Genomic DNA, 12323 nt, shown 5'->3' with positions numbered 1-12323 from the left:
TAATAAGAACAAAAAAGGGTATATTTTACACCCCGTTCAAAACTCCAAAATACAACATTTTCCCAGTTTTCTAAGAAAAAGAGTCCAAATGATATTATTCTGAAGTGATGACGATAAAGTGCGTTTTTTAAGTACCTGGGACAACCTGGCAGAAGAAACTTACTGCGGAGTGGCATTCCCAGTGCGACCATCTATTTGCCAAGTGAATGACGCAATCTTTTTCCCCAAAAGGTTATTCTGGTTGTGACGGATGCCACAAGGTGTACTTCTCAAGTGGCGACCCATCGATCCACTCAAACTTCCCTTCTTCACGCTGATGCAGGCCAATCAGATGAGCAAAAAAGGGCTGCTTGAGAGATGACAAGAAGGCATTGCTCTCAGCGTCTCGGGGCATGGCGAGGGTGCCGCCATCTTTGCGACAGGTCTCAGTCGCATCGTGGAAGTTCAAGGGTATTTTGAACCCTTTGTAGCAGATTCCACGCCACATCGCATAACGTTCGGGACAGGATCCTGAAAAAAAATGTTTTACATTGATACAACAGGGTGGGCGATAGTACAAGAAAATTATCCGCCAATCACATCAATTCCCAGCACAAACCATTAATCAAAATGCCTCGGAACTCAGGGTGATGCCTCACCTCCGTTGGCTTTGGAACGGCCAGTAGGACAAACTGAGCTTCCTTGCAAACCAGGCGGCCCTGGAGGACCCATCAGTCCTTGTGCTGCAGGACCAGCTGACCCCTGTGGACCCCATTCTCCCGGAGGTCCAGCTGACCCCATGGCTCCTTTTTCTCCCGGAGGTCCAGGAGGTCCGGTAAACCCAGGGCCAGCTGGCCCCATGACTCCATTTTGCTCTAGAGGGCAAGCCGGTCCCATGGCTCCCTTTTCTCCCGGAGGTCAAGGAGGCCAGACAGATGCAGGACCAGCTCGCTCCACTGGACCCTTCTCTCCTGGAGGTCCAGGGGAAACAGAGCTTGCTGGCCCCTTGGCTCCCTTTTGTCCTGGAGGACCAACAGGCGCTATTGGTCCCTTTTTACCAGGAGGCTCAGTGAAAGTAGGGCCAACTGCGCCTATGTCTCCCTCTCCCCCCGTATGTCCTGGAGACCCTGACAGAAAGAAAAACAGAAAAAAGTTAGATTTTGCTTGAAGCCAGAATCAAAAATTGACATATATTTGATCATAGTTGATATAATAGCAAGTTACCTCATTATGACGCATCAGCCATTCAATCATATGGCATGTTTTCCATTTATAAAATTTGAACTTCATATTAGGAAGTTGCACTGACGTTCCAGATCATTCCACCTGTTCAATTTGGCCATCTCAGACAGTTCAGTCATCTCTCCAAACAGTTTGACCATCTCCTCAGAAAGACTGATGACTTTAACTATGTTACACAAACAAGTGAGGTGGATAAGACGCAATAATGTCCCCAAATAGAAATAATTTTATTCAACTTTTTTCAATACATCATATATAAGTAAGAAAATAACAAAAGGTTTACCTGTCAGATAAGGCAACATGATGATAACTGCTAGACCCAACACAAACCAAACAGTTTGCAGCAACTTTTTGATGACTCTGCGACACTTAGGCTTTTTGTTGGCGTCCACATCGTACTTTGCATCTGTTTAAAGACGAGAAAGAGTTTCGAAGATATTCCTCGTTACTTCCTCGGACAGTATGTATATTCCTTGATATCAATAGGGCACTTGATTAAAGGCATCCAGAGCATTTTATGAGGCTTGAAACTTGAATAAAAAACTCAAATTTCTAGTCGTTCCTACATATAGTAAGATTCAATAACACTATACCACTACATATCGACATTAAAGGAGCAAAGATACGATGACGTTGTGTGGTGAGAACTGATACAAAATCCATGCCCTAATAGAATGATCCTGTCTGTCCATTATAATTAACGGTTCGACCAATGATAGTGTGACTGCATGTCTGTCAAATGTTTGAATTTTTACGTTTTAATTTTGCATTTCTACGTTTTGACGGAAGTGGGCGGGGCTATTGTATCGGTCTATCGCTTTTATTATCAATGCAGGTGGGACATTAATACGTCACTGGCTAGTGTGCCATATACCTCAACCACAGATCATTTTAAGTGACGTTACAGAGTCGTAGATATAGGAACAGTACCTTTTGGAAAACGTTTAAGACGTACCTCCAATCTTAAGTAAACCCCTAATTGTTTACAATAACAACCAAAGCACTTCGTAGTTTCCTTGTTGGGTTAGTGAGAATGAGAAAGCAATAGTATCTATTAATTATGATACATTCCACATCAATTTCTAGAAAACGTTTTACCTGCTCTGGTGACGTACAAAGGGTTGGGTATGTTCGCAGCGACGTCCGCACGTGACCTCCAATCAGTCTGAGGCTGCTGCATGGGCGTGGTGCCTTGATAGAATATGAAACATTGATATCAATATTCTCCAAATTTAGAGGAAAGAATATCTGGAAAAAAACTTTAAGGACTGGAAAATGTATGTACTAACGTTAAAGGAATTAAAATTAGAAAACATATGTCTTGGATGTAAATGACGAACGAATTGTTTTTCACTAGACTCTCGTCTACAGTGAATGCCTTTTCTAATCTTTGCAGATCTTTAAGCAATTTACAAAAGAATTAGATTGGGATGGACAATTGGAGTTAGGCAAATTTCTCATTTAAGTACTGTTTTTGTCCATATTTCGTGTTCTGTTAACACAGATTGAGTTAACAAAAGAACGGAAATCAGTCAGCCGTTTTGTCATCACTACAGAATAAGTCAACAATGTAAGTAGTCTAGGGACATCAGAGATAAAAGCTCTCGATCATTATCAACATACAGCAAACACGCAAATGAAGAAAAGGCTAAACAGATCGTTGGCGGAAGGTTTTAGTGACTTGTTTTCAAGGATTGTAAATTACACTGAATATTTACTTATGAAGTGAAATAATTGTTTACATATGGAAAGAGCCAAACTATTGCTTAGCCCTAACTACTTTAGATCCTTTAAAGGCTAACTATAGGGCGACATTTCTATATTTTCGAAAGGAATGGAAGGCAAAAAACAGACAAAAGCGTGGTACCTCCAGTGTTAGTCTGCGACTGCTGCTGCACTCCCGGCATGATGCCACTTGTCAGGTCTGTGGACAGCAAAAACACGTCCTACACCAGACAAGACGCTCGTCGATCTAAGCTAGGCTCGAGGCCCGGACTAATCTTTATTATTGATAACCAAAGCTGACAGAAATTAAAGATTAAAGCTCACCATATCTGATGTGTTGCAAAGGTCACACATTGAACAATCAAGACATATTAAATAAAAACGTAATCACATTAGTCATTTGATGTAGAATCGTCTCATTTCTGACCGTTTCTTTACACAAAAGCCGTTATGTGTACTGTGCACATTTATGAATACGTATGCCAGGGAAAAACAGCTTCTGTAGAGAAATCATGCATTGAAATAGTCATCGTCAATAATGCGTCAGAATAAATAATATTGTTAAGCAAATCATATTTTGCTTTCGACGCGAGGCGATTTCAGCTAGTATCATCAGAGACGGCATAAATTGCCAAACTATCAGATAATTGTGATGATCCTTGATAATAAGCAATAAATCTTATCCCAACTAAACTAGACCAGAAATACAATTTTTTTCTACCTTGTGATCAATGCATGGCTCTAGTTCTTTGTGTATATAGACATAGGATGTATATATTGTTTTTAACGAATGACCACCGTCTTGCTTGTCTACGTGTGTCTCTTGACGCAAATGTACTTTTACCGAAACTTACAGAAAACAAAAGATTAAACTTACTATATTGGATCGTTTCAATCGTCACACTTTAAACAGTCGAGACAAATTATATCAAAACTCAATAATTCGATTATTTGATCAGAATGAAATTCTCTTTAGAAAGAATATAATTTCTGACTGGTTCTTTCTGCGAAAGCCGTAAGGTTTAGTGCTTACATTTATGCATGCAGGTGTTGGAGAAAAACAGCTTGTTTCAAAAGGTTATGAGTTTGCATAGTCATCAACGGACGTGAGAGATTCGTTTTCGAAGAGAATGTTCAGCACACCGTGTTTTATTTTACACAAGACTTTACCAAATAATACGATCAACGGCAGTAATACGATCAATGGCAGTAATACGATCAAGTGATTTATTTAGAACATAGTTTAGAATGCCTTAGTCGTTACCTTTTGTTTATTTAGAATTTAGGAACATTCTTGACGCATCCGTAGGTAAACTTTATTCTTCTCGGTGAAAAAGGGCAGTCAGATGGACGCCCGAAACGTCAGATTTTATCGTAATTTGTTCAGTAGTAACGTTAGAATTGTACCACTCGATCAATGGCAGTGTACATACACTTAGATTGTCAGCCTGATAGGAAATAGAGGAGCTTCACACAAATCTACATCTTACCGACCCAAGGAAAACTTAACCCTATCCAGACTGGGCTTTTTGGGTATATCTGGGACTGGGGGGGGGCTGATTCGGCCCCCCCCCCTCAAAATTCCCGAACGGTATGATGTATCATCACCAAATTTGCAGGGAGTGATAATCACGTCAAGTTTTATAATTCCTGTAATTTTAGTGACGTTTTAACGTAATATGACGTAATTATGACGTCATCGATGTGATTTTATTGGCTAAATAGGGAATTCCCGTAGTATCTAAAGGTATTAAGCAAAACGGTTTGTATTATTCATTTTAAGGTATGCAAGGCATACAACGTCAATGGTAAGTACGTTGACGTCAAAATGACGCCATAGAGTGACGTTATGTGTTGTTAGCGATCCCTTGGGATCCGCCATCTTGGATCGGCCATTTTGAAATTTTTAAAAATCCTTTTTTTCCACTTATGACCCCAAAGGACACTGAAAATAGACTAGAAACGTTAATCTAAATGTTTCTGATAAAGAAAATGTCAGGTATTGACGATTTTAAAGGCAAAAAAGCCTGCTGATACCTGAAATAGTGATATAGTTCGCCATCTTGGATTTTGACTGATAACGTCATCAAATTAGCATAAATTATGAATATTAAATCAGGAAAATTACATCTTATTACATATAATGTTATACATGTAGGAAAACTAGTGTAGTTGTGCAAGAAAACCTGAGAAATATCATTGTTTTCAAAAAATTAATGATTTTTGCATAAAATGCCTGTCAGAAACCCGTTGCCATGGCAACATGAAAAATGATAAACTTTAACCATTAGTATAAAATTGTTCCCAACAAAATTCTAGGAAAAGTCACCAAGTTTGGTAGTCGTAGCATACATCGTTCGGCAGTAATACGATGTCAAAGTTGCCGCGGGCACTTTTAGCCCCCCCCCCAGTCTGGATAGGGTTAAACATGTAAACCTAATTCAAAATGACAAAAATGTGGTGTTTACAAACTGTATGCAATCGACATTGGTCATTTGCCCATTTTTTTTCTTTAATTCAATCCAACATTTATTGAAACGACTTGCAGACACCAGTTTTGGGCCCTGATGCATTAATTTGATAACTGACATAATTGAACGGATTCTAAACGCTAATGATCATGAATATTTACAACTACAAAGTGACGATAAATATAGCTTAAGTGAAAACAGACAAAGACAACGTAGCTAAGTGTTGACAAACGATGATATCAATACGTCAAACAATAGTGTTACTCTTACAAAGACATTTTTACTTTATGTCATTACTTGATGGATAAAAACTTTTACTGAATTTTCCGTTTTTTACCAGTGTAGTTCCACATGTGTTTCTTCAGGACAGACAGTTCAAAAACTGCTTGCTGCACTACTCAGAACTATACGGTTTTTCATCTCTGTGAGTTCTAATGTGTCTTGTCAGAGAAGCAAGCTCACTGAACTGCTGACTACAGTCTTCGCACTTGTACTTTTTCACCAGTATGAGTTCTCATGTGTCTCATCAGATTTGACAGTGCCCTGAACTGCTTGCTGCATCTATCACAACGGTACGGTTTTTCACGAGTATGAGTGCGTATGTGTCTCTTCGGATTTGACTAGTAACTGAACTGCATGCTGCACTCATCACACCAGTGCGGTTTCTCACCGGTGTGAGTCCGGATGTGTGTCTTAAGATTAATGAGCTGACTAAAATGCTTGTTGCACTCATTACATCTGTACGGTTTCTCACTGGTGTGAGTTCTAATGTGCCTTGTCAGAGATGCAAGCTCACTGAAATGCCGGCTGCACGCCTCGCATTTGTACGGTTTTTCACCAGTGTGAGTTAGCACGTGGGTCTTCAGATTGCCCAGCCTGCTGAACAGCTTATTGCACTCCTCAGATCTGTGAGGTTTCTCGCCGGTGTGAGTCCTTATGTGTCTCTTTAGTTCACTCTGGTAACGAAGCTTCTTGCTGCACTCGATACACTGGTGGGCACGCGGAGAATTCAGTCCACTCCCTTCATCTCCTTGATTCAGATGGGATATTGTTCTGGCTGCCATGTTGATCAAACTCCAGATCCTGCAGGAACAATTCAATATCGTAGATTTGATGGAATGAATTTGTGTAAGACTGTGAACAAACTTGACATGTATATTGTTGAAGTTGATAGTTGAAGGGGACTAAACAAACAGTGGGAACTTCTGGTGAGTCTGTAAGGAATAATAGAGAGGGCACCTATACACCATATGCACATGGACAGAGTTTCAGGCAACATGTGGTCAATGATTTTCACAATGGCGCTTCAAGACACATGAACTGAGAACCGTGACATAGAGAGGGAAACCGATTGATGTATCGGTTATGTAAATAAGGGCATAATTTGCTGAATTTATGAGAAAATGCTGTGATTCCAAAGTTGTAAATGACGGTAATTTGACAGTTGCAATGATGCAATACATAACACAACTTTCAAACACATCTTCTAACACCATTCGGCGAAGGTATGGGATCGCGGAACTCTAGTTTTCAATATTTTCCCGACTGCCTTCTTCCCTTTATAATCACGATAGTCACAGGGCGATTCAGCGGGTCTTTGCAGACGCATAACTCAGATTAATATCGTGCTTAAAAAGGTTGTGAAAACCTTTGAAGTTGATTACATTTCTCACTGCCTTTGAAGACAACAATAACATTTCTGTAATATGGTTTCTTATTATGATTTACGTGAAAAACACTTTCCAAATGAGTCTGTGCTGGCAGAAAAACACCAGTCGGCCCGGGAGCCGGTCTTGCTTTTCTGGTCCTACGTTGTTAGTAGGGTTCTACCTGACATTGGCGTTATCTGTCACATTGAGTCACCTTTAATAACTGTTAATTACCGTGGCAAACTATTCATCCAACGAGAAACACATTGGAAGAAACGATGCAGACGACATACGAGAAACAAGAGCGGGATGTGCGGCATCACAAAACGGATTGTGATCCAGAACCTACGGAGATGCCACACCCTCCGAACTCTGTTCATGTTAGAAAGGCTGGAATAGCAGGGAATGAAGCACATGTGTCCCCAACTGTGCTATACCGGGACAAAACAGATCACAAGGACTCAGTTCTGCCTGAAGACACAGGTCAAGACGAATCCACTGAGACTTTGTCACCACTCTATTCAGTCAAAATGGAGTCGGGATATGAGACTTGCCGGCCGGCATTGCCTCCTGAACGAAATTCAGCAGGCCAGTGTGATGACGTGGACCAGACCGAAGCTACTTCTCCCGAACAAGCCAATGTTAAAGGTATGATGCTTATGAAATTTAACAGAAAATTATACAGAAAAGGCGGTTAAATTATGAGGAAATTCAAACCATTCAATGCTTGATTTTTGCACACGGGAGCTAATACTCCTCCTCCTCCTTTTTTTCGGAGGAATAGCTCCTTGCGGATATTTTGCACACAAATTCAATACATTAGAGACGGAAGGCGAGCTGTTTTGACATCGTAGCGCCTGTTTGTTTTCTTCTTTGTTTATACATTTTGGACATAGCAAACACAATAACAACAAAAATTAAATGACATCGATAGTAACTGTAATTTTTCATAAAATGCATTCATACCTAATTTCATTACATTAACAAAAGCTTGCAATATTGCGATATTGAAGTATACAATGGAGTTGAATGGATTGTTAATTATGATTACCTTCGCCGAGAAGGTTATGCAGAGGGTAGCGTTTGTTTGTAAAGACCAGCATAACTCGAGGAGGTTTGGATGGATTGTCTTGATATTAAGTAGGTGGGTAGGTCTTGATGAGACTAGGAAATGATTAGATTTTGGGTCCCCTAGCAGCTTGTTACGGTACTGCAGCGGAACTTACTGTTTCGATATCTCGTGTTCTGGACAAGCTATGGAACTGATTTTTGAGTGGTAGATAGCTCTTTGGACAGAGAGTAAGTGGTATATGTTTTGGCCCCCTAGCGGCTTTTTTGAAACTGCAGGAGTAGGTTTTGTTTCAGACTTTGAAAGGGAATAACTCATGAAGGGCTTGATGGATGGTTATGATTTTTGGTAAGTAGATAGCTTGAGTGATGATGTACATGATTAGATACTTATTATGCAAATCAGTATCTCATTTGCATAATTAATGAGGAAAGTTTATAAATCCGCCAAATTCCACGATAGGACTCTCAAACATTTGACATATGTAACTGAGGAAGAGAGAAATATTGATAGATATCAATCATGCAAATGAAGACCTCATTTGCATAATTAATGAGAAAATAATGTAACTCAATATGGGCTTGATGGATGTTTATAATTTTGGTATGTAGATAGCTTACGTGATGCTTTGTATGATTGGACGATAATTATGCAAATCAGATTTTAATTTGCATAATTAATGAGACAATTTTAAAAACCCGCTGTGTTCCATGATATGACTATTGAAATATGTGACATTTTTATTGACGAATTTTGATACAAAGAAAATATGCAAATGTAGGCCTAATTTGCATAATTAATGACAAACTACTATAATTCCATACAGGTAAATGATGGCAATTTCATACTTGTGTCATTTGGAAGTTATGTGAATGTGAACATCGTTGAATCAAATTGTGCTTATAAGGACCTCATTTGCTTAATTCATGATAAATGTTACTTTGTTAGCATAACCTTCTTTGTTAAGCTCATACGTTTGTTTTTTGGGTGAAGAAGATCAACTAGTATGATTTATAATTGATGAGAAACACTCCTGATACGTCAGTCAAAAAGGTTAAAATCATTTGGCGAAGGTATGAGGTCGTAGAACTCTAGTTCACACTGTTTTAACCTGATCAAGTCTGGGCTTTTTTTAATCATTTTGGGACGGGGGGGGGGGGTGAGGCCTGTCCCCCGTAACATTGAAACTGCTCATCGAGTTACCACCAAATTTTCAGATGATATATGAGTGAAATAAATATAATACGACAACTTTTGTGTTATAGTGACGTAATATGACGTAATTATAACGTCATATACGTGATTTTCTCGGCTGGAACCGTATGAATAGGGTATTCCCATGAAACGGAAAGGTATGCAACACAATTTTAGCCAAAGCGGTGTCTAACAAAATCTTAATGTCTGTTTAAAATTCTGTTGTCATTAGCAATAGGAATGGCGTCAAAGAGACGTCATGAAATGATGTCATATATTCTTAAGCTATTCGCTATATTGGATCCGAAATTTTGAATTTTCAATTAGTTTTTTCAGCAAATTGACCCCAAACACAATGGGATACAATGGAAATAGACCAATATCTCCTATTTGAATGTTTTTAGTATAGAATTACCAGTTAGTGACGGGAAAATTACAAGCTAATAATATGGTCCACCATCTCGTCATTTTGACCAATGGCGTTATCAAATAAGCACAATTTATTAATATTAAATCAAAAAAAGTTACATCAAATTACATACGATGTACTTAATGTAAAAAATAGGTGTGCTTTAGCAAGAAAACTTGAAAACTACACTGTTAAAACCGAATGTATCGTCAGAAACCCGTTGCCATGGCAACATGAAAAATCATGAACTTACATAGATATAATAGACTTGTTGCCAACTACATATTAGGCAAAGTCAAGTTTGGCAGCTCTAGCATATGCCGTTCAGGGGTTATGCGACATGAAAGTTGGCGCGGGCCTCAATTTCTTTCTAGGTACTACGCCCACGCATTCACATAGGATTGACTGGAGGGCACTAGCGGACATGGTTGCGTCTGTACCCAACCTTCTGTACGGTACGACGGGAGCAGACAAGACCGGAGAAGGTAATAAGACATCAACATATTGCAAAGGTAACAGAACACAGTTTTTGGCCAATGAGGATGACTGGCTTCGACGCGGTGAAAATTATAGCGCGGTGCACTTGAGAAATACGAAAAACGAATATGTTTGAGTTCAGGGTACAACCTACAAATAACTAAAACAAGAGCTTTTAAAAAAAGCTGGCGTTTCGGCTACGTTTATAAGTGTGAATTGTCTTTTCCCTTTACTTGAAGTAAAATCTGCCAGAGGAAGTCACTCAAGGGCTGTTCAGTCTATAAGAAAAATTGTCATTTTGGGAAATGAGTACTGTTTTAATAGAGAAAGGCAGATTGGGGAAAGCAATTTTGAAGTTACGTCACTTAACTTAAGTGCTTTTGAAAAAGCTGGTCTTGGCCTACAACTTGTACTTATTTGTAAAATGTATAATAGGCTCATTATAAAAGCTATCAATGTAATTATGTACATGGCACGCAATAAAACATAAAATTTGAAAAAGCACCATTGAATCATCAGCACTATGGTAATTAAGTGAAATAGAAGTTCATAACAGCTAAGGTTCTATCTAAAATGACTACCAAATGTCAAACAAATCAACAGCTACCTCATCCGTATTATTCTGGTTTCCGCATTTACAACATTTCTTCCTTATTTTCCTGGGTAATTTTGCTAAAATTCATGAAAATTCCCATAGTTTTGTGCCGAGGGGCGCCACTTTCCACGTCCGTGTTGTCTGAATGAAGTCGATACTGAACAATGGAGCATTTGCTACTGTAACAAAGAATCGCTGTTTTGCAAACAACATCAAGAGCCTCTGTTTACATCGGGGATAGAAGTTTAGTGGCGAGTGTTTTGCAAGAATCATCTTACCGCGCATAGGAGCCGCTGCACGGTATTTTCCATTACAATGAACAGAAAAATTCGAATGCCGGGTTTGGAATCTATGAAGTCCTGTTCATAAGACAAAGGCCTTGTATATATTAAATGAATATTTAAAAATAACAAATATAAAATATTTCTCTATTTATTAATGAAAAAAAAATGATATTCATAAATATGATATTGATAGATTAATATAATATCAATATATATTTTTGATATTCAATATCTAAAAAGAAAAAAAAATCCATGCACGGAGACGAACCCGGATCTTCTCGGTCCGAAGTGCTTCGCGTTGCCAGATCGGCCAAGCTGCGGTACGTAACTATTCGCTTCGGACGTAATGCTATAACCTCACTATATGGTATCATTTATGCCGATTTTTGGTCGTTTTCTTGACGAAATCATTTTTTTTTCTTCTGCAATCTTGTGGAATAGATGTAATATGGTCATTTTTCAGGATATCAAAGTCCGAAACCACAATGCAATGATATTTCCGAACAGTTGTAGCAGTTACATGCGGTCGCCGTCCTGTGTCACATGCAAATCTAGCCTGCCTGCATTTTCGTGCTCTCTTGCCATATAAGGCAACGGCTATACAAGGATTTGAGAACGTATTGCCATATAAGGTCTTATTGTGTGCGACACAGTGTTGAACCAAGCTTCCCTGGTTCCTTCCTTGAAGCAAGCTTGAAGGTAAAAGCCAGGACAATGCGTTCCGGCGCGCATGCGCCGAAACGCAAAAACTAAAAAATTCTATCGGCGTATCGGCTCCTCACGCCCACTTTGAAACAGCGCTCTACGAGGGGTCACTGAACTGCAGCCGACTGACCCCGTGAGGTGGTTGCACAAGATGACGCATCTATACACAAAGCGGAAAAGCTCCACTATGCAAAGCCTACAGTCTAAAATCCGACATACTTCTATACCACACAGCACAGTTTACATATGGATGCCTCTCACATGCAGCTTTCTAACAGTCTTAAAGAGTTTGGGCCGCACTACATTTTGTACCACGTCATAGACCCTGGGGTCGTGGAGAAATACTGTGCTCTGCGACCTCAACCCGTACCACATGTACAGGCGTGGGAGGGAATATGATGTTTTTCCTGACGTTTCTTCTCCTTCTCCACTTCCTGTCATTTGGTCTGAAATTTCTCGAATGACCTATTTGTTATGGAGGTGAAGTGGGCCGATACTCCCGGACGCTTTAAAAAAAAAACATT

The 12323-nt window shown here is 39.4% G+C and overlaps 2 protein-coding genes across 2 annotated transcripts; both read right to left on the bottom strand.

The window, feature by feature from the left end:
- Positions 1 to 232: 232 nt before the first annotated feature.
- LOC136442019 (collectin-10-like) lies at positions 233 to 848 on the bottom strand. Its single transcript, XM_066438608.1, has 2 exons — positions 740 to 848; positions 233 to 510 (listed from the first exon to the last, which is right to left on the bottom strand). The coding sequence occupies exons 1-2, from the start codon at positions 846 to 848 to the stop codon at positions 233 to 235; spliced, it is 387 nt and encodes a 128-aa protein (XP_066294705.1).
- Positions 849 to 6037: 5189 nt separating this feature from the next.
- On the bottom strand, positions 6038 to 6481 carry LOC136442018 (zinc finger protein 514-like). Its single transcript, XM_066438607.1, has one exon. The coding sequence runs from the start codon at positions 6479 to 6481 to the stop codon at positions 6038 to 6040; it is 444 nt and encodes a 147-aa protein (XP_066294704.1).
- Between the last annotated feature and the right edge of the window lie 5842 nt (positions 6482 to 12323).

This window comes from Branchiostoma lanceolatum, chromosome 9 (assembly GCF_035083965.1).
Source record: "Branchiostoma lanceolatum isolate klBraLanc5 chromosome 9, klBraLanc5.hap2, whole genome shotgun sequence".
Classification (NCBI taxonomy): domain Eukaryota; kingdom Metazoa; phylum Chordata; class Leptocardii; order Amphioxiformes; family Branchiostomatidae; genus Branchiostoma; species Branchiostoma lanceolatum.
Note: the sequence above shows the minus strand (reverse complement) of the source record. Positions and strands in the feature narration are given on the sequence as shown.